We start from the raw sequence: 22,763 nt of genomic DNA, 5'->3' as shown, positions 1-22,763 counted from the left end.
TTAACGTTCTTGCCTTTCTGTTTCCAACCCAATCAGCCACAGCACACACCGCACCTTTGGCAAGCAGCAGTGGCAGCAGCTGCACGACAGCCTCACCTCCTGGAAGGCCAACCTAGTGACCGTCAAGTCCAGCCTGCAGGCCCTGTCACCCTCTGCTTAATTCCACCTTCACCCAACTGTCTAGATCGCTAACCCCTCTACTCTCTTCTGCTCTCCAGTTTCCCAAGCTGAATTGATCACCGTTTTTATATTCATCCAATAAAAAAACAGTGGAGATCACCTGTGCTTGCCTCTTGTTTGTTGTATAGTTAAAGATGACTGGAGTTATGTTGGTGTAAAGCTGTGTTGTAAGCACAGGCACAGTGTTACGTGCAGGTTGCATAACACCCACAAAACATGAATTGAATAAATCAGTACAAATTCTATGAAACAACCAAAATCTTAACTGTGGTATTGGTGGATGATGGATGATAATAAAAAAGAAATTTCTCCGCCTGGTGATCTGAGCAGGGCTTGGGGTCAATTTTAATCAGTATATTTTAAAAAAAACTAGTCCACCAGTTGCTTTATCATTTTTTCAGAAAGTCATACAGTGATTTTTAATGGGGGCTCGTCCTCTAGCGTTCCTCCACATCTGGCTTTAGTTAAGGACAGACTGGCAGTATTAGATGAGCTGTGACTCGGGCTGAGAAATAGCCTGTTACAAAAGGGTCACTTTTCTGGAAATGCTGGAGAGGTGACAATGCGAGCGTGACCTGGAGATGACCCCGTCTGCTGAGGTCAGAACAGTGTTACTGTGGCGTCAACAGTGAAGGCTTGTGGTAACGCTGATTCAGTGCCACCGTAATGTTGGAACAATGCACTAGGTTGATAGCTATGATTCGGCTGTGTTGAGTATGACTCACTGTCTCTTGATCTTTTGTGTGTGTGTGTGTGTGTGTGTGTGCCGCTGCGTACGTGATAAGTGATCAACAGGATTTCTAAATTCCATCTTCTATTCCTCCTTGCCGTTGCCCAATGAAGAAAAGTAAATTGCCATATCCCCCAAAGTGATGCAGAAATCTGTTCTCAGGCAGCGGTCCAGAGCATTAGGATGTGAACTCTGATGATATATGGACCAGGCATTAGGTGTAAAAGGGGTCTGTTGGAGTTCTCTCCCTCTGGGGCCGTGATGAAATCAGCACAAACTGACAAAGTGCAGACTACTGACATCGCACTCCTCCCACCCCACATACACTGTGCTTCTTCTGTGACTGTGTTGTAAGGCTGTAATTTAGCCTGTTTCCTTCCTTTGTTCAGTGGTCATGCCATTGTTTCATTCAGAAGTGAGGAATTCTTTTTCCAGTTTATCTATTGATCACTTCATCTTGATATGTACTGTTGCAGCCTTGTTACTAAAGTTTTTTTTTTTACACAGATCAAATGAGAAGTAGATTATTAGATTATTCTGCATTTCTTACAAGGTTGTTATTCTTACCATACACATCCATCATGCACACTCTACCATACAAACTGACAGAAAAAGATATAATTGTCTTGTTCCAAAGCCTCACTGGTGAAAGCTATACTTTACCCATCTAGCCAGTGCGTTTGTTTGGTGATGTCACTACTCTCTCCCTAAGTCTGCAGAAGCTCACCGCTCACTTCTGTCCAATTGTCCACAGGGAGCAGCATCTCCAGGTCTTATCAGGGGGAGTAAATCACACAACACATTCTCAGGAGCACAACCTCATCACAGTCACCCGCAAGGTGGAGCATAGATAGAAACTAATGTGGTGACCAAGGCTTAACAAAATACTATAGCAAATTCTCATGTTTTGCTTTGTGTCTCTCAATATATGCCCCTTTTCTCTACCTCCAATTCATTTTTTCTGACTCTGTTAAGCTACCTGGGCTTTCTCATTCCAGACACTGATCCCTCTCTGTCTTATTGTCTCTAATTTGTCTCACTGGCTTTAAGTGACTGTTTTGTGGACGGTCCGTCATGTGAGATCTCCCAGATGTGATTGTCATGTGCTGTGGTTGGTTTATCTGGTGCATGCTTCATGACCCTCCTCTTATCATCGTCAGATAGAGGCAGCTCTGCATTGTTCAGTGATGAAAAGAAAAGCAAATAAGCTGATATTCTGATTGTAACCTAACTGCCTAACTGTCCCTTTTTGCATATGCAGCTCAGGTTATCCACTGTGTGAGCTGATGTTATGTGAGCCGCGGATAGGACCAAATGAATTTCCCAGCAGCGGGGGAACACTATCAATCATTATAACTTTGCCATTATATGTGGTGCAAGGGGGCAATATCATCTAACATCACACACTAGATAAGTCTGGAATTTCTCAATTCAATTCAATTCAAGGTGCTTTATTGGCATGACAGTTCACAAACAAACAATACCGCCAAAAGCATGTAACAAGAGATTAATCATCAATTAAATTATTAACAAATTATAACAAAAAAATTAAGTAACAGAAAAATAATTCCATCCCCTCCCATGTATTATTGTGTGTGTGTATACGTGTGTGTGCGTGTGTGTGTGTGTGTGTGTGTGTGTGCGCGTGTGTGTTGCTGTGCCTCCACTGTCTACTTTCTCATTCAATTTCTCATTCACTTCTTTGTATCAACATTCCTCTGGGTAAATCTAAGATCCTGACAGTATCCAGAGACACAGGAGAGAGGCTCTCACTGCCCTTCAATTAGCACCATCCAGTAGTCAGCTAGATAATGGTCGATTGCATCCTATCTCTTCTTTACATAAACACTGGCCTCGAACCTCAGAGGCAGATATGTCTATTTACATGGAGAGTGTGAGACATAAACACTATTATGCCGGACGGTTTGCCAGGCAGAACAGGACACTTTATCTTCACTGTGTTACATTGTTGCTGGATGTTTTGTTGTTTGTGATGCGTCTCTAAAGTTGCTATAGTCACCGTTGTTTGAGGCGGACAAAAGCAGAAACAAGTGCATTTTATTACAGATGGCTCTACTCTGTCAGAAGTGGACTCCGAAGCCTATTAAACAACCTCTTCCCATACAAGGCCTGTGCATATAGTCACAGGCTCCCTGAGTATACTTCTCTGAGATCTTATGAGAGGAGGTTTAGTGCCTTTAAAAGAGTCCTAATGCATAGATCCCAACAGACAGCATTGTGTTACAAGAGTAATTTACACACTCCCATTAAAAGTGAAGAGACAACATAAAAAAGGAATGGAAAGGAGAGCAGTTTGGTTGTTTATGCTGAAATATGACATACAAGCACTCTTTTGTTCCATTAAAGGGTCATTAAAGTAAGCTGACCCTTTAAATCCCAGTAAATCTTATCAGACAAGGGTCACCTTGTTGAGCCAGAGGTTACAAGACAAAACGTAAGAATTCAAACCATGAAGTCACTGCCTGAAGTGGAGGAAATGTATGTCACTGGAATAGGGTTTAATGGACCACCAGGTCAAGTTGTGTATTAGATGATAATCCCTTTTTGGAGATTATCTATTATTTATTATGCAATGTTTTTCTTGTTTTCCTGTAGACTATGTTAAATAAATGCTATAAAACAAAGCTCATACAATATTTAATTGAATCAAAATGTAATTTAATTGATTGTGTGCTTTGAAAACCAAAGAATGTTAAATATCTTGTGTTGCTATTTGGACACATGTTGGTTTTCAGATGTGAACATGTGAAATTTAGTTTTGAAACATGTGTTACTAATGTAATGTAGTGTGAGCTGAAAATATGCAAATAAAGTTCACATGTGGACAAAAAAAACCCCAAAAAAAACAACACTTATGGATTGAAATGTTCACATATGAAGTAAGAATATGATGTCAGAATACATCATGGAAAAAGTTCACATACAGCGTGCTCATGTGCTTTGAATTCACATGTTTTTGTAATGGAAGCAACTTTCAATGACTCCAACTGCAGAATAAGCTTAAATTCACACAGCATCAACATGAAACAGAAACAGAAACTAATAGCAAGGAGATCAAGGCTCAAAGCTACATTGCCCTGACAGTAGACATAATAAAGCATTCAGCCAAAATACGAGATAGAGAAGTGCTAGGTAAGGAAATAAGAGCTGAGGACAAAAGGTAGAAGTGATCTGGCATGGCCCGAAAGGTTGGGAGGAGTTGAGTTTTAGGTAGGAACTGACTCTTTGGTCTAAAAACTTTGGTCTAAAGACTTGTAAAGATGATCATGCCTTCACGTGTTTTCTTTTGTGGTTCCAGATGCCATCTAGCGTCCACAGCTGCATCTCTATGACAGATCAGCTCATCCAGGTGAAAACGATCGATTGGTCGGGCCTGCGCAGGTAGTCCCAGAAGAGGTGAGGTCACATCTGTTGGGAGTAAACAAAAAACGTCTTCCCTGTTGGAACACTGTCTCTCGGCACTCTCAATGACTATCAGACCATTGATTACGGTGTTTACAAATGATGAACCATTTTAATTTTTTTTCCTAAAGGAATTTGCGAAAAAACCACTGCTGTTTCTGGCGATCGCTCGAGGCAGTAGACGTTTCCTGGTTCATCTTATCAGCATCGAGGTTAGGACACCACTCCTTCAGATAGGCTGCTTGTTGGCGTTGATCATCAATCTGGGCCACCTTCGAGCCTTACAGTTTTCATGATTGGTATATATGTATAGGTCTAACTGAAGCTTGTTGATTGAAAAAGCGTACAGGTAGTAGGCCTACCTTGATACAGCCTGGGCGTGTAATAATCTGTACTCTGCGCTATATTTATACACAAATTAATGCTCCACCCGCGCTCTTACAGGTGAATGCATGGCCATGTTTTTCTATCTATTTATACTCTTTCAACTCCTGTCCTGTGGAGACCTTGCCTGCATGAGAAGGTTACTGCAAAATCCAGAATCACAAGACCAGGAAGGTGAGATCTTTTACTGGAAGTCAGCAGAGTTTCAATTTACTTTCGGCCCAGCAATCTGTCACTTTCTAATCATTTAACCTGATTGGATAGTGTTTGTTGGAGAGGAGGACGCAAATGAGTTCTTGGGACGCCATCTGCTGTTCAACCGGTTCGACTTTGAGATCTTCACTCCTGGAAATTTGGAGAGGGAGTGTTATGAAGAGGTCTGCAACTACGAGGAGGCGCGGGAGGTCTTTGAAAACACCCAGACAACAGTTAAGTGATGCTGTCCTAGAGGAGGCAGATGATTTGATGAGTAGCAGATGCCTCCTGTCAGAGTCCACTAAACTGATGGTATTTTATTTTGCAGGATGCTTTTTGGAAGAAGTACAATGAGGGTAAGAGATCTGTGTGTGTGTGTGTGTGTGTGTGAGTGAGAGAGAAAGAGAGTAGCTCTTATGTTTTATAGCCTACACGGTTGTCACATTTTTAAATAACATTATGAATATAATGACCAAAACAGCCTGATAGGATCGATGTCTGTGTTTAGGAACTTGGTGCTATCTACATGATTAGAAGACATAGCCTACTGGTGCTTCCAAAACCTGTTCCACCACTTGTTCAACTAGCATAGCTTGGTAATTTACTGTGGAGTTGCTCAAAATCGGCTGGTGGGTTGTAACTTAGGCCTATCCCTGCAACTCCCATTTGTTCAGCATTAGTGTGACTGAATTGTGTTTTGATGTTGGCTTTTACCAGAAACCAAACCATGCACTCCTTGTTCTGTCTCTCAGGCCATAATCAAATGAACATCAGATGAAAACAAAACAGGAACGATCCTTTTAACATTCAGATGGCTGCTTCTCGTTTTACAACTCACTGCCTTGTTATCTAACAAGGTTTACGCTCTCCGGTTACTTTGTGCGGTCTGTGATGATCCACAGATAAGGACAAGCGCCCGTCACGGCTGGATGTGACGTCTCTCCTGGTGGGATTGATTGCTGCTGGGGTGGCTGTTGTTATCATCGGCCTTCTGCTCTGGTATTTCTGCCAAGGCAAATGCAAGGACGACTTCAGCCGTACCAGGTAAGTGAGATCTTTATTATTGTTAACGGCGGCTACAAAAGATTGAACACATTAAGCAGGCTGCCTTAAGCTACACACTCAGAAGTTTATGACAATATCTATGCATGTGCGTCTACTCTCCTCTTCCAGTTCCATCAGGGTGCGTCCGAGGCGGAGCAATGCTTCTCTGATTATTCGGCGGCTGGAGGAGGTCTCCCTGCAGCCTGTGCCCCCACACCCGCCCCCCATGGAGGACATCGACCCCCCTGGGCTGCCCTCCTATGAGCAGGCCATAGCGAAAAGTGGACCACATGATGCTCCACCTCCTCCCTATCCTGGGTATTTACATAGCTATGTCCTTACACTGTTTTCTCACTTCTGCACACATAATCCATAATCCTGACACAGACAATTCTAACATCTTTTTTTATTGTTGTTTTCCCATTAGCTCACGACCTGGAAGTATTCGGCGGTAGTATCTTGGGGATAGCTGCATGTCTGTCGACATCAAGCAGATGTTTTTACAACTTAGATTTACATTGTTCTGCTCTACTTCACATTGTATACCAGTTAAACAGTCAACATTACAAAATGTGAGACATTACATGACATTGTATGATATTTCCACTCTTACTTTTGTTAATTGATTCTGGTCTGTTGGTATACCCTTTCTTTTCTTAACATCAATATAATCTTGTAATATTTTGACTACCATTTCTTGTGCTGCTAGTGCCAAAATGTATTTTATCACCATGTCCTTAACCCTTTTCTAGTAGCCTCTAGTACCTATTCTCTCAGGTTTGATCATGTTTAACATACTTTGTAATATAACGTCAACCCCATGTCAGATAAGTCCTTTGTAGTTGATTTTACCTAGTTGGCTGCTTTTTACCTTAATGAATGGAAAATGAAGAAACCATAACGTGTTGGAAGTTAAGGCTGTAAATTGTTTGAATGTTAGTCGCTCTAAGTTGCAGTCGCTCCAAGTGTAAGACACAGCATGTATAGAAGGGCTGAGACCAAGGTTAGGATTGTATTTCATTACAAGATAAGTATTAATTTTAAGTGAAGGGAGACATACTGATGTGTGTCAAGAGTACAGTTCTCCTTTTAGAAGGAAAAAGAATAACAATAGTACTGCCTTTAATGGTGTGGCTGTTGATACTGCCATAAAGGAAAAGGATTCAAGTGTTTCTGACACATTGGTCCAGTAGCTTGCTTTGATAGGACTGTATAGCTCAAGACATTTAGCATATTTTACCACTAATTTACACAACTGATTTTTTTGCAGATTCCTCATTGCCATATGAACTTCTAGTGTGTCTGAAAATGTAGTCTATCTTACACCTTGATTCCCCTGATAAAATCACCACATTTAATGAGTATGCTGTGCTAAACTATGAAGCCACTTTTTTCTTTAAATTGCTCAAATGTGATTCATTATTACATCTAAAGAGGAAGAGGAGGAGGCTCTTCAGTAGCACCTGTATTATTACACAAAAGCATAATTTATCTGCAAAAATTGCACCTCTGAGGTTATCCTGGTATCTCCATTAAATAAGGTAGTTTTAGGGTTTATATTTTGCATTTACACTGGAAGGTTTTGTCTGTGGTGAATCAGATGGCTAGAACATCTTTTAACAATGTAAAAAGATGCAGAGCAACAGTTTGAGATAATTCCAATCAAGACAAGAATAGTATAGAGCCAACATGTCAAAAACAACATTACTATCATTTAACCATAGTTTGGATAATTAGTTAAGAATTTTTACATTCTGGATGAAGCGTTATCAACACACCTGTTGCATGCTGGTGTCTGATTCTTGTTAATGCAGAAATATACTGTATCTCTCTAGAGGAAGACTACATGGCCTTTGCACCAGTTACTGTGTCTTCCTGTTTTTTAGGATGTTTTGTCCCTGTAACTCATGATGCTGAAGTTCATCATGACATTGTGGGCCAATTTACTGAAGGCTAAGTTTGTTTCCGCTTATTCACGTGATTATAAGCAGAACTACTTGAAATGGAAAACTATTAGATGTTTTTAATAAATTTATATTTTAATTAAACTGTTTCATCTTTGAACTGTGCTCTCTTGAGTGTGTATGTGTGTGTTTGTGCATGCGTGCATGGTGGTATAGTGACAAGAGCTACTTAGCTGTATATTTACCTCCACATGATGTTTTGCTTCTGTGCTCTCATCACTTTGAATGTGAATTTCCAATGACCATGGAGTCAAAGTCCAGATTATCAGCTTTGATGGTATTTCCAGCCATATCAGATGAAAAATGTCATATGCTCTGCTTGAAAATACCCTTAAATTAAAGCAGCCAGTCTGCACTTAACGTCAGTCATTGTGTCAAAGTAATGAGATTATGGAGCCAAGTCATCAAATAGTGTGTTTCTGTCAAAATACTTATGGAACTGCACTGCACTTGTGCATGTATCAGTCTGTCTGTGTGTATGTAACTTCAAAAGACTGAGGATTGTTTTGAATTGGCTACAGGCTGCTACAGCCTTTTACCAAGCTTGTGGTTGAGACCCCATGTGGGATTTCAAGATGAGGTCCCTTGAAAAAAAATCCTCCTACAATAACAATGGTTTCCTCATGAAATGAAAAACAACTGAAAAAAAAATAATTTGTGTCTCAGTGACAAACAGGCTCAAATTTTTAGCTTTTTTTTGCTCTGCATTCCTACTCAAAACATTATTGTACAATCTTCATGTTAAATGCTGGGGTCAGAGGGATTGTCTTGACCTCAATATGATTGTCATTGGCCAAAAAAGTTTAGGTGCTCCTGGGCTACAGTGAACAGAAAATGTATTGATCTATATTGCAAAAGCATATTGCAAATTATTTCATTCAATAGAAGTTAGCACTAGGGGAATGACTACTTGGATTACTTGGATGGTGTTATTCCTAAAGTAGATGATGAACAACAAAAATCATGTCAAATGGGGATCCCTGGGACAAAACATTAAGTGGAGGTCTGTGGTTTGGGGGTTCTTGACCTGAAAAAATCCGGTAACCCCTTGCCAGCCTGCATGACTCCAAGCACCGCATGCAGGTGGGAGGAAGGAAAACCAGAAAACTTCCAACCAAAGTCTGCGGTGCATCCTGGGAAATCAACTAACATGGGGACGTGAAACCATGCAGGGCTTCTCGATGACGGGAGATGAACAATAATTAACAAATTCGCCGAGAAAGTAAAAAGGTACGCCTCGTCTGGGATATCGCACGGCTACACGGCGCTTTTTCTTGTACTGTGCATCGCTATGATGTGATCGCCCCGGTCGGACCCGTGCTACAATGTGTGCCCGCTGCTCCACGAAGCTCCATCGGGGAAGTGAAGCTTTCACCGGATGATGGACAGGAACTACCCGACCTCCAGCTTTGCGGACGCGCTGGCTCCACCAGCACAGACCGTAGCTTCTTGGGCCTATGACCGAAACACAGCGAATATCAAGCCAAGGTAAAAGATGAAGGAGAGGGCGGGTCACCTTCCGAAGGAAATTTCGGTGATGGGAGGCCTAGCAGTGCTCATAGAAAAGTGCCGAGGTGCTTGTTATTGTCGGGAACATTCACCACAGTGGAGGGATTTAGTATTTTGGTCTGAGTTGTAGCTATTTTAGCTGTGGCTATCTATCGTTACCTGTGCGTTACGGAGAATTGGACTTGTCAGTAATTTTCCAGCCGTTTGTTGCTGTCTCCCACCTAGCTAATTTCGCTAGCGCACCGTCTCCTCAGCATGGTCATGGATAGAGTTAGTGTTAACTAGAAGCAGATTGTTGGATACCCACCCGTAATAAGTTGGCCATCATGCTAGGCGGCTACATAACTAGCATATTACTGGCCTGCTTTCTTGAACCACAGGTGCTTGCTAACAAAGCAAAAACCCATTTTCAGTCATATAGGTGTCTGATATTAATTTCAGTTGAGAAACTGAAAATCAGTGGTACATGTTGTTATGGTTAGCTAAGAGCTAACAGCAGACTTGTCGATGTCTGTGCCTATTTATTGTTAAACGTTTGTGATTATTCTAGAGTTACATTGCTGTCTGTGAAATTGTGTTATAGTTTATATTGTGCTACAACAAACGGAGTTAAAATAAGCACACTAGCATCGGTTTTTCCAAAGTTTCAAGGCTCTAGCCAAACTCAGTGATATTGCACTGTCACACTGTTGTATAAACACCACATATTTTCACTGGTTAAAGTTGCATAATGAATAGGGATCATGGATCATACTTAATGAGATAATTGTAGCATCTGCTACAAACAAGTGAGATGTTGCACACCAGCAGAAGGCAGTGCTTGTTACAGCATAGCACCTGCTGTGGAGATTCAACAACATGCTGTCAGTGTCAGTCTGATAATCCTATACAGCTCTGAAGTCTTCTCACTTAATGCATGGAGCTTTCCAATGCACAGACATAACGGCGGGAGCAGAATAATATTTTCTTGTCTCATGTCTTCAAAACTGGGATCCCTCTCCACCTCATTCGCATGATGAGAAACCTGAATGTCTCATTAGGTGTTGCTCTGTTACACTTCTGTCCTAACTGGAACATGCAAGGTGACACTTGATGAACACGCTCCATCTCTGTGATCAGCTGGAGGGAGACATAGTGGGATGGGAGAGGAAGGAGATGGTGTCTGTCATAATTTGAGGGAAGACTGCTGGTCTTGTTTTTTATGCTCCACTGGTTTAATGTGGGTGAGTGATGTCAGAGAAAGTTATGAAAGTGTCTCTTAAGAAACTAGAATAAGTAACTGGCCTGTGCAAATTCTTCAGTGTGTATCAGGAAAAAGGCCTGGTAACGGTAACTGATTGAGCAGTGCACTGATTGAGTCCTGCACACTTTTGTAGTAAATTAGGAAAGAAGAGTTGCATGAAAGAGAAAGCAGGTGTGTGTTGAAGGGGGTAGAAAGAGAGGATGATGACTCCTTTTCAGCTCTGCGTTCTCCTTCCACAGATGTTTACCTCCTGGTGAATAGGGAACACTCAGGTCAGACTGGCTGCATCTGATTACCTCTGACTAAAACCCTATTTCTTTTAGGAGATAAATTCATCACATTATCAGATATTCAGCATCCACAGTTTTAGTTTTCACTTTTTTGTGTTTTTGTTAATTAGACCAGGGTAATAAGAGTAGTTATAAGTATCAAGGAAGGCAAGCCATTTTTGTGGCCACCAGTCACTTTCACTGTTTTACCAGTCAGCCTGATTTTTAAAATATACTTGGACTTCTACATTATAGTTAGTAACCTGCCAGAGCAGTTGGTGGAGTGGACAAACTTACAACCCACAGTCAAAGTTTTACCAGCATTTGGCTGGTGGTAATTTCCCACCCAGATAAATATTACCAAAACCTGCACATTCTCTGGTGTCTGCTTGCATCAGCGGACAAACCACTTCTTCTTTCCTGACCACATGCATGTTCTGTTTTGATAGGTCTGAGATGGGTGCTTTGTATTGCTCACTGGGGTTAACAAGAAGGTGTATAGACAACCCAGGCAGGCTGATGTTGTAGACCTAAATGTAATAACAGATAGATTAGATCTTACAATGTGGACATAGACTATTTATTTTCTAATAGTGTGTGAGAGACAAATGGGCCTACAGAGTGTGATCTTTATAGATCTTTATTATTATTACTGAAATATCCGACAATGTGTTTGTGCCGTTTTTACCATATTGATAGAAAACTTGAGATATGGCTTAACTAGATCTATAAATGTCACAACTTTAAGCCACCATTGCACTGTGCACTTTTTTCAAAGCGTACTTCATACAGCTATTATTATCATCTGTGTTCTGCAAGATAGGGCATGGCTGACTGCAGACAGTGAATGGTTGAGTTTGTCACTCAGTAGACATAGCCTAGGCTCTTCTGAATGAACAGTTAAAAACGATCTTGCTGTGTGTCAAGGAAAGTGATTTAGTTGGGTCATACTGTACATTCTCCTTCATTCCAGTATTTGAAGATGAGGGTGTTAAAGTGTGTATTTGTGTGTTCTTGCAGTTCCAGTTATGGTGCAGCACACCTTGACACAGAGCTCCTCCAGCGGCAAAGCTACGCCTCCACCCATCAGCTTCCCACCTACACTACGTCACACCATCCTGCAGCTGCAGGTGAGTTGTGAATGCCATAAACATTGTTTTTAACTGCTATTGTCCATGTTTAGATCAAAACACAGGATTGTAATCTATTGGATGAATACAATTGTGCTTGCTTTGATAATGTAAAAAAAAAACCAATCTACCACATTCTGTCCACTGTCCATTTCTATGATCATCTTCATCGTCCTCCTAGGACTGTCAGGAGCCCTTGACTCGAGCGGTAATACCTCTGAGACCTCAATCATGAGCTTCCTGTCAGCCATGGAGTCCAGAAGCCTTCAGGCTGGTCCTGTTAGTGCCTCACTGCTTCCTCCTTTCAGAACCCCATCATGGCCCGCTGGTGAGGACAGAGCCACTCATTGAGTGTTTTACCTACACACCAATTTACTATTATGCAGGATACCCAAATATAAATGTTTTATTGATGCATGTAAGCTTCTTGTTTTATTTACTGTAACCTGAATAAATGCATGGCTGTTAATGATAAACCCATAAAAGATACTGTTATTATTTGGGATACTGAGACATGTGAACACTTTATCCCATTTACTGTTTACTGTTGTTTGAGGAAGCTCCGTGTTCATGGTAAAACTTTGTGTATGGTGTTTGTCTATGCATGCATTTGTTAGCACCTTTATGATAAAACCTAAACTCAGAGCCAAGATCCAAAATACTAGTACTGTGTGCATGTAAATATACTCATTGTACACTGTACTGTTTGATCTGTGTGTGTTTCTTTTTATTACGCTAAATCTTACTTGCACTATATCTCTCCATAGGTTGCCTGCCCTGTACTTACACTGTCTTAATTCTTCACAATGCAGGTACCAACGCCTCCACCACAGAGCTGTATTTGACTGGTGCCCTGCCTTCTACTGCCACGTTCCCCTCCCCTGCTGCTCTGTCATCCTATCAGCACACCGGTGCCTTCCCTTCCAGGAGTTATGCCACCAACCCTTCCCTGGCCCTCCAGGACCCTGCCTTCAGCACTTCCACCAATGGCCTGTTCTCCCACCATGATCCGCTCCTCCATCTCAAAACAAGCCAGACTGTACTTCCCACTGCTCTGGCCTTCAATCACCTCTCTGCCCCCTCGTTGGGCTCCACTCTCCCTATCCAGTCCTCCACATACCGCTCTGCCCAGGAGTCAGCCCCCCACCTCCTTCAGCCCCAGTTCAGCCTGCTACCTTCTCCTCTGCCTGCTCCCCATGGTGCCCCCCAGCACTATGGGACCCCAGTTTTCTCAGGCTCCATTGAGAGAGCACTTCAGCGAGAATGTAGTGTGATCAAACACCACCAGAGGCCTTCTAGCAGCCATACGGCCTCAGAGCAATTGCCCAATTCACAGCACTCCTTACAGGGGTATTTGGGCTCTGGCAGTGAAGCGGAGGTGTCCTACCAACAGGACCCTTCTCGTCAGACCCCGGTGTCCTGCAGTCCCTCAACAGGAGCGGATTCCTCTCAAGGGGTCAATGGTGCCCCACAGCCCAAAACAGACTCAGCAACTCAGGCCTATTCGTCCACTTCGGTGACCAAGGCTAAAGACTGCTCTTCCAAACTTGCTCCACACCCCTCTGGGGGTGGAGAGAGTCATAGCCACTCGCAGAGCCTGACAGGAGGGTCGCCTGAGAGTTATTCCTCCCCAGGGCAGAAGCAGAACTCAGTTATTGCTAACCAGCAGTCAGTCCAGCTGCCCAGCCTGCTGTCCAACAGTCTCTCTCAAAGCTATATTGCCTCCCACACCCAGTCCCAGCCCCCGCACTCCACCTCAGACAAACTGCCTTCCCTTTACAAGACTCTGCCTTCGTTCTCTAGCCAGTCTGGCAATGTGGCATCTGTTAGTCAGACCCTTGTTTACTCCAGTCCCGGGCTCAGCCAGGAGCAGGAGGCTCAGTATGGAGCCCAGGTCCAGGGCTTGTGTCAGGGGAACCTCTCTGAGAGCTACCCCACTTCCCACTCTCAGGGTGCCCCTAATGTGTCTTACCCATCTCATTCACAGGGGCAAGCTTCGGGGACTCAGTCTCAGAGCTATGCCACAGGACAATCCCTTAACTCTTCTTACGCACCCACATGTGCCCGGAGTCTACCCACATCAAATTCTACACAGGACTACAACCTGATGCAGGCCTCAGTGGGAGGCAAAACACATAACACTCTGACCCAACAGCAGACGCAGTCCCAGAAATACGTCTTGTCTGTGCCGTCGCCCAGCTACTCTTCAAATGCTCAAGCCTTACAGAATAATGTCAGACCCACCGTACAGGACATAAAACCAACCTATGGCAAACACAAACTTGAAGAGCTTCCCATTCAGGACCTAGAGGCTCTCCAGCAGGCCTCCATGGAGGCCCCTGCTGCAGACGGCAATATGGCTGCTCACAACAATGTGGTTTATGTTGTCTCAAAAATGGACGACCGCTACAAGACACAGAGTGTAATCCGGAGCAACTCACGTTCTGAGGACCAGCTCATGGGACTGGGTCAGACAAATGCGCCCCAGGTAAAGGATGAAAGGATGGGCTCTCTCAGTCAGCAGCACATCCAGCTAAGCAGTGCCAATAGTCCAAAAACTACAAACTCCAGTATTATATCTTCGCACATACCCCTGAGCTCAGAGCAGCTCAAGCAGCACTCTCTCCTACTCAAATCCCCCGAGCCACATCAACAAAACCACCAGAACCACAGTCAGGCCCAGAGCCAGACCCCAGCAGCCCTGACCCAGTTCATCAGGGTCCCCAGCACTCAGGTTCTGCTCGAGCCCAACCAGATGATTCTGCTCCAGCAGCCCCTAGTCCACCCTGGTCAAAACCCCTCAAAGGTAGTGTCGGCACAAGGTATGCAGCCATCCCAAGGTTCAAGCTCTGTTCAAGTCCAGTACCTTCACATGGATAGAGAACTGCTGAGTCCCAGTGTCAGTGAAACCCAGAGTCAGCAGGGCACTGTAGTGTCAGAACACAACTCGGTAGGCTCTGATTCCTCTAAACACCTCCTGTCCTCAAAAGACCACTACAGTCAATCAACAAATCAGCAGTCAAATGATGCCAAGAACCACTTTGCTCTTAACTCCATTTGCTTCCCTGACTCTATGCTACTGGCGGATGACAGAAATATTCTGTCAAATGTTGACGACATCCTGGCTGCCACAGTGGCCGCCTGTGGTGTCACACCACAAGACTTTGTCAAAGTTACGTCCTCTGCTGAGGCTGAAATGGTAGTGATGGCAAGCCCCGTGGAGTCCAAGGGTCACTTTCAGACTGTGGACATGAGGCATATGTCACCTAGTTTCTCCTCAGCACAACAGCCGATCATCGCCAACACTAACTCCCACACCATGACAATGACACTAAATGGAGCTCAGATGACCACAGATTGTCAGGTACAGTCTATTCACCACAACAATAGTTCTGAACTCGACACAAATGGAGATGGAGGAAGCTCTGAGAATGACTACCACCTAGCCGGTCCGGTGTATGACCCCTCAGGTCTCCAGAACAGAGTCAAGGGGAATGCAAAGTGTATTAAAACAGAGGATGGCCTTATGGAATGCCAAGGCTCTGAAGGCTTTCCCAAAAAGAAGGCTCGCTCCAAGTCCTTAACCAAGCCAGTCGGTCCTGAGGAGGAGGGTGGACAGGCCAGACAAGCCAAGCGCAGCGGGCAGGCCAAGCGGCAGAACTCCCGGGGAAGTGACATCAGCTCCCCCTCCACCTCGCACAATGTATATGATGGTTATCCGCAGCAGGAGAGAATCAGGCAGAAGATCCGTGAAGTGGAAGAGAAACAGCCAGAGGTCAAAACTGGCTTCATCGGCTCCTTCCTAGACTTCCTCAAATCCGGACCCAAACAGCACTACTCTCCTAGTCCTGCACGGACTATTAGTCGCCCCAGAAAGCCCTCCACCTCATCCAGACAACCACCATGCCCCTTGCCTGCTTTGCCTCCCAAACTACAGTCTCTGACAGGGCCTTTGATTTCCCATGAGGGCAATGGAGCGAGCTCTCAGCAGAAACGTCTGGATGAGGATCTGCAGAAGAACTTGGAGACGCTGCCATCGTTCAGCTCGGATGAGGAGGAGAATACTGGGAAGAACCAGGCCCTGCGGAACAGCATCAGCTCAGCCCTTTCGGCACTGGATGAGTCCTCAGATCGGAGGACCAGGACAGGTAATGACACCCTAGCTAAGCACAGCCTTGTCAAGAACTGCAGTATTGTTATCATGAATTAAACCATATGTCTCCCATTGCTAGAAGCAAGAGAGACAAGTTTATCCAGTACCCTAATCTGTAATGTCACACCAATGTACAGATCCATAGACAGCAAACTGCGAAGGATAGACGACATTAGAGTCTGTCTTCCCTGATTTATAGCTGTATAGGAGAATTGTTGACAGGCTATATCCACAGCTAATGAGATGATAAGCTTTGAAGTTTTTCAAAGTGTTCAGGGTGTTCTGTTGGCTCATGAGGCTAAAGTGCATACCATGTACTCTGGATTCAAATCCAGAACTAACCTTTGTCACATGTCATCCTCTCCCTCTCCCATCTTTTCCGTCTTTTCCGTCATGCTCCACTGTGTGCGGTCACATAATAATACCTCAAAAATGTAAAAGTCAACTGTATTCTCATGCTGTTTTTTTTTTGTTTTGTTTTTTACCATTCCTGTAACATGAATGATATGTGCATTTGTCATTTTGGAAGTGTGCAGTTAGATCTATTGTGTGTGAACTTTAGAAAGCTTTTACTGATAAGCATTTATTTTATCATATCCCTTAAATGGAGTCTAGGTGACCTTTCATGGTTTACTGCAGTACATTCTGCAAAAACTTTTTTCAAAAAGTTTCTATTTTTGCAACCCTCCTCCAGACAACAGAATTACTACTTCCATGATGAAACCAGACCATGCTCCCAGCATGCCACAGTCTGTCTCCGAGATCCATTTGCAGCAGGCAGCTGCTCCTACGCAGACGATAAACACCTTGTCAGGCGGGACTGTGTTTGCGGTTCAGGAGGGACCAAAGGAGACCCCACCAGGCCAGCTGGCTGTTCAGTTGTCCAGTGTGGCCATCGAGGGACTGACCGATGAGGAGCTATCGGACAGCGGAGGGGAGGGAATGTACCGGGAGAGAGACGAGTTTGTTGTCAGGAATGAGGATATCGAGAGCCTGAAGGTACGGACAGCAAAGGGAAGCATGGGTGGACATGGGAGATGAGCCCTCTAAGGACACCTTAGAGGGCTTTCTCTTCTTGTTAAGTGCCTAAAGTACATGGTACATGGTAGTGTAGATGAGGATAGTTGTGATAAATGTTAAGAGTGGGTGTGGGAGTTGAGTGGGATGCCAGAGCTAGACTGTTGAGCCTTCTGGAGGTGTGGTGGACCTAATTTAATGAAACATCTGTGATGGGAGGTGCCGACTTGATAAACCCAATGACATACTCGCTCTCACCCACTCAGCCTTTCCTCTAAGATCCAAGTTATGTTTCTGCAAAGGCGCTCAACCCCAAAAATGTACAAGGGATAGTCATGTCAGATCTTGTGTACACTCATAGTTGAGTGTTCATTATTGAATGTTTGTATCTGTACTGTAGCTGTTTCTACATACTGATGCCTGTTCTGCACTGTGTTATGTGTGCATGCTTGTGTCTAGGTGACAATGAGAGCAGGGACGGAGCCTCCAGCCATCTGGAAAGTCCAGAAGGCTTTGCTGCAGAAGTTTGTGCCTGAGCTGAGAGATGGGAAGAGAGTGTTCTCAGCCACTAACAGCGTAAGTAAAAACACACACACACTTCCCTACAGTTTTATGAATAGCAGGAAGCTGGAGAGAAAGGTTTTGCTCACTCAAATGATTTTTCTTGATTCTATGATAGGTATCATCTTTTTTCTGATCTTTGTGTATTTTTGTGTGTGTGTGTGTAGTATCTTGGATACTTTGGCGATGCTAAGACCATGTACCAGAGGGTGTATGTAAAGTTTCTGGACACAGTTAACAAAAGGGAGTATGTACGAGTTTGCAGCCGGAAGCCACGCTGCAAGCCTATGAACTCTCTAAGGTAAGACAGTATTGACTGATATAGTTCAATCCTTTTTATGTAGATACATATGATAAACACAGCTCTTCACTGGTGTCTCTTTCTTTGTTCTGGGACCCAGGGGTTCACAGGTGAAAACTTTGCTGGGCCTGACAGCCACACCTTCCTCAGTCTCGCAGAGCCAAAAACCCAGACCCAAACAAACCAAGCCAAGGGCAGAGCCCCCACCCAAGAAGAGGAGGAAATGGAAAGAGGAGTTCTCACCTACTCCCTCAGGCTCATCTGCTGAGGAGGGTGGTGAAGATGATGGTGAAGAAGCCTTTTGACTGTTCTCATTATAGCTGTTTTGGCTTGTTATCTTTTCCCTACGATTGTGGTCTAAATCTCTTCCCCTTCTCCCCCTGCCTCTTGATCCCCTCTGGTTCTTTCATCACACACACACTCACTCAGAGTTAACCCCTCCAGTGCCGTTTGCCTCACGGTTCCTCAACACTCGGACTATGAAGGAGACTTTCAAGAGCTTTGTGGAACTGCTCATCAGCGTTGCCTTAGACGAAGATGTGATGACAGCGCTTGAGAAGGAGAATGGTGAGTGACTTCACATTCTAGACATTCAGCTGTTGTTTTCAGCTGGAGTGACTTAATATTAATAGTACACCAAAGTTAAATCTAAGAATATGGATGGTGAAAGAGTCTGTCAGATAGCTGAGTTTAGCTGACTTGTCCCCATGTCTTGTTTCAGATGAGTTGCTGCTGCCTCATATGAAGAGGGTGGATGGGATGATCACTGACAACAGGAAACGCTTGCTTCACAAACTACACATGGGACAGCTCCTAAAGGTGGGTGTGTCTTTGAATCTACATCTTTACTCATTTGTTGTGAGTGCCTTGTGAAACCAAGGGAAGAAACTGTTTTTAAAATGTGACGATTTATAAGATGATTGTGGCTTTTCTGTTATCAAACTCCCATGTTCAGTGCTGTATCTCTGATAGAAAAAGAGGCCAAACGGTAAGTAGAGACAGGCGATTTTTGTTGTTATGTAACCTTGGATCAGCACATTTCCATTCAGATAATGTTTCAATACACTGAGTGAATGCGCTGCACAGTTCCCTTCATTTCCAGGGTATTATTTCCATTGAATGCCAAAAGGATTAAAAGTCAAGCATAAGAACTAAATTTCACACTGGATCTGTTTCGATGATGAAGGGAAAAGAAAGATAATGGGATCCTTGACTGTGGAGTATTTGAATAACTCTCGTCTTCTGTGTCTTCAGACGGCTCTGGACAGCTTCCCAGAGATCTCAGTGGTGACTGAGCTGAAGAAGGATGGGGAAACCCCGGCCTTTAAGGTGCGACTCAGTGGGAAGGCCTACAACAAGAAAACTATGAAGCCCTATAAAATGCCCAACAAAGTGCCACTGGTAAGACCACAAAACAAGTGAACTGTTGGGATGTCTCACATTTTCTGTAATTTCACGCTAAAGCCAATTCACAATGTGGATATACTTGTATACATACCAAACATACTGTACAACATAATTTACAGCTGAAATGCCTTTTCATTGCACCTATCATCAAGGAAATTCCAACAATTGTACACAATTAATAGAAAATGTTCAATTTATTGAAACATTAGATTTTGTTCAGCATCACCGTTTGTTGAATTGGACAATTAAAATGTCTTAAGTGTGGATAAAGGCTTTACTGTGCCCTCAATATTTATCCAGCAGAGGGCACAATGTTGCCATTTGTGTTTCTCACATACTACTGTATACTGTATACTGTTTACCTAAAGGCACTGTTCACATTCGTGTGAACAGTGACGTTTACGTCACGTTTTCTGTTTATAGACTAATATGTGAAATCATCTGCATTTCCAGATGTCTTCGTAATGTGTTTTAATACTTTGCTCTTTCCATTTCAAGGAGTATACAGTGGACCAGCAGAAAACTCAGTGGTTCTCTCTCTACCACTCTTTGCAACATTACAAGTACCACACGTACCTCATGTGTAAGGACGAGGTGAGACATCGCTACACACACACACACACACACACACACACACACACACACACACACACACACACACACACTTACTTGAAGGACGTGTGCTCCATGCATGTGTGAATGTATAATCTCTCTCAGCAAGCTGTTCAGCACGTCCTGTGTGCGATCTAGCCTGTGCTACCATGTTGTGTTGACTAATGAGCTGTTTCTTATGCAGGTGTTAACTCAGTATAGATGATAGCCCTACTTTCTCACAAGTAATGCTTTGCGAGTTTGACAAACTGCAACCGTGCCGTTTGACATCAGATGCTTGTTATTCATGGTAAAACTCTGCTGCATTCACCTCTCTCCCATGATACCCTTGTTTGTGGTTGTGCCCTCCAGATAGCATCTCTCCGGGTACAGGCGGGGGAGCTGGGGCAGGAGGAGACTGTACAGAAGTGTCTGCAGAACGGAGCCTGGGTGGAGGGGCTCTTTGACCGCTTCGGGGATCTACTCAATCAAGTGCAGCAGGCCTGCCGATAGCCCAACCTGGACGGGCTTGGTAGAGAAAGAAGCCCTTCCCACCAAGACTTAAAACAAGAGAATGGTCTGCCTCCAGCGCAAAATGGCAGCAAGGAAGGACTGGGTGAGGCTCTGCTTCGAGCCACTGAGAGACTTGAATCAGGGACCTGTCAGCTGACATGCCTGAGAGACTCTTGGGGGCCTGTGGCCTGTACAGTGGTAGTAGGAGGAAAGTGGGAAAGCAGTGGAAGTTTTTTGGTCTGCACCACTGCATCCCTCCTGTTAGAAAGCAGCAACTGGATCAACAGAGGACTTTGTTTTTGGTCAGCATTTTTGAGGGCCTCCTCATAATGCTTCCTCTGGTCTTTGTAGGTTTTGTAGTTACAAGCCAACTTTTAGTGGGCCTTTTAATAGATTTATATTATGTTTTTTTTTTTGTTTTTTTTTAAATCAGTCTTTTTTATTAAATCATGACAGATCATAACCAACGAGCATGCACTAGATAGAGCAATTGGCATAGGAAGTAGAAGACAGCAAATCAGGATGCAGAACTTTGATTACCTACAGTAAGCCTTTGTCAACCATTTGATAAGTAGGCCTAAATACAGAGAAGTTGATTTATTGTAAAAAATCTATATATATAATCATAGATATATACTGTATGTAAAACATCCATTTTTGTAATGGAGGCCAAACTTATATATATAATGTACATTTTGTATAAAAGAAGGGGGGCAGGGGGAGTTTGTTGCAGCAATTCTTTTAAGGAAGAATTTGATAAACGGTAATATAGATATATACTTATCTTTTGTGCTTCAAAAACCCCTTTGCTTATAACATGAGTTTTGATCCTGTTGGAGTCGAGGTGCAATTCCAGTACTGCTTTTTATGATAAATTTTGGTAATCAAATGTTATTACCTTGTTTTATCTGAGGGTAAAAGGAAAAAAATGAAAGTTGTCTTTATACTCTTTCTTTACAGACATAGCCCACATTTTATCACAAATAGATATATTTTTCACAGAAGTAAATATTGTTATATTGGTTGCTTGTTCATTACAATTTGTAAGACACTTTTTCATTGTTTTTCAGAGATTTCCTAAATGGACTCTTTATAAGTCAATTACCAATTTTATGCTATATCTAAAATAATCTTGTTCTTTAAAGATGCAGTTTGTAAGTTGTTAGTGAAGCGCCCCCTATATTAGACATTTGTTAGGTTATGTTGTCTTTGACATTGTTGCTAACAACATGCAAATTATATTGGACTTTGAAACACCAGATTTTGAAAGTGCTGTAGTGGCACAAAAGTGTTATGATAGCAGGTTTTTCCTTCAAATTCATGATAACATTTAGAGCTATTTCAGTGCCTAAAATCTTACAAACTGCGTCTTTACCACAGGATCCATGAAATTGCATTTGAATAGTTTTTGCTTTTCAAGTGTAGTCACACTGCAATTATTTTCTGACGTGAAAATAAATTTCCTACTTACTTAATGTGGACACTGATTGCCAAAGTCATAGGAAGACGGTGCATCGAATAAAACTACTAGATTAGATGTCTGACCTAATATTTGTCAAGAGCATTTAAATGATACAATCTGAGCAGTTTCTCTTTTCATATTCCTCATAATCCTCACTGGAACTGAAAATTGTGCACGTGCGCCACACTTATCGCCAGTATTTCACCAAACCATTCCCAGAACATAAAAGCATGCCTAATCAGTAATCACTGCCTTTATCAGCAGATAGATAGATATCCAGTGGAATGAATATGCTTTTAGAGCAGGAGATATAAATAGTGTTGGTGTAGGGAAAACCATTGTGAAGTATTTTGTCTCACAAGGAAGGCGACGTTGGATTTTTTTACCATTATCGAAAGTGATTGTCTAGCCAGTTGGTTTGCCACATAACATTTACCATAACACAGGATATGATGTAACTATGCTTTGTGTTATATTGGGAGAGCACCTATGCTGAAACCTAGATTGGGTGTTAGAGGAAAGAGGGGTGGGTGAGAGTGGGTATGTCATTGGGGTTATTATCTCCAATAAACAGATGTCTTGTTGATGACACACCATGACACCTCCAAAAGACTCCACAGTAAGTTCTGGCATCCCAGAAACATCCACTCAACACTGATCAGAACTATACTTATTAGGGCTGGGTAT

The 22,763-nt window shown here is 43.1% G+C and overlaps 2 protein-coding genes across 5 annotated transcripts; both read left to right on the top strand.

Annotated features, from left to right (window-relative positions):
• Positions 1–4,036: 4,036 nt before the first annotated feature.
• On the top strand, positions 4,037–7,970 carry prrg4 (proline rich Gla (G-carboxyglutamic acid) 4 (transmembrane)). 4 transcript variants are annotated; one of them, XM_071529123.1, is made up of 9 exons: positions 4,037–4,141; positions 4,230–4,327; positions 4,465–4,545; positions 4,778–4,891; positions 4,982–5,145; positions 5,241–5,268; positions 5,815–5,956; positions 6,086–6,274; positions 6,384–7,970. In XM_071529123.1, exons 4-9 carry the CDS (start codon positions 4,786–4,788, stop codon positions 6,409–6,411), a joined length of 657 nt encoding a protein of 218 aa, XP_071385224.1. In that variant the 5' UTR covers positions 4,037–4,141; positions 4,230–4,327; positions 4,465–4,545; positions 4,778–4,785; the 3' UTR covers positions 6,412–7,970. The 4 variants fall into 4 exon arrangements, with proteins under 4 accessions (XP_071385224.1, XP_071385232.1, XP_071385210.1 ...); XM_071529131.1 differs by having other exon boundaries at positions 4,465–4,891; XM_071529109.1 differs by lacking the exons at positions 4,037–4,141; positions 4,230–4,327 and having other exon boundaries at positions 4,379–4,545.
• Positions 7,971–9,071: 1,101 nt separating this feature from the next.
• On the top strand, positions 9,072–22,272 carry qser1 (glutamine and serine rich 1). The gene is made up of 13 exons (XM_071529155.1): positions 9,072–9,408; positions 11,962–12,071; positions 12,253–12,399; positions 12,884–16,219; positions 16,919–17,223; positions 17,701–17,817; positions 17,970–18,103; positions 18,204–18,391; positions 18,533–18,670; positions 18,825–18,922; positions 19,358–19,504; positions 20,009–20,104; positions 20,474–22,272. The coding sequence occupies exons 1-13, from the start codon at positions 9,299–9,301 to the stop codon at positions 20,612–20,614; spliced, it is 5,067 nt and encodes a 1,688-aa protein (XP_071385256.1). The 5' UTR covers positions 9,072–9,298; the 3' UTR covers positions 20,615–22,272.
• The last annotated feature ends 491 nt before the right edge of the window (positions 22,273–22,763 follow it).

This window comes from Centroberyx affinis, unplaced genomic scaffold (assembly GCF_046629955.1).
Source record: "Centroberyx affinis isolate AG114_WGS23_722 - 3 ecotype Tasmania unplaced genomic scaffold, CSIRO-AGI_Caff_v1 ptg000123l_1, whole genome shotgun sequence".
NCBI lineage: Eukaryota > Metazoa > Chordata > Actinopteri > Beryciformes > Berycidae > Centroberyx > Centroberyx affinis.
Note: the sequence above shows the minus strand (reverse complement) of the source record. Positions and strands in the feature narration are given on the sequence as shown.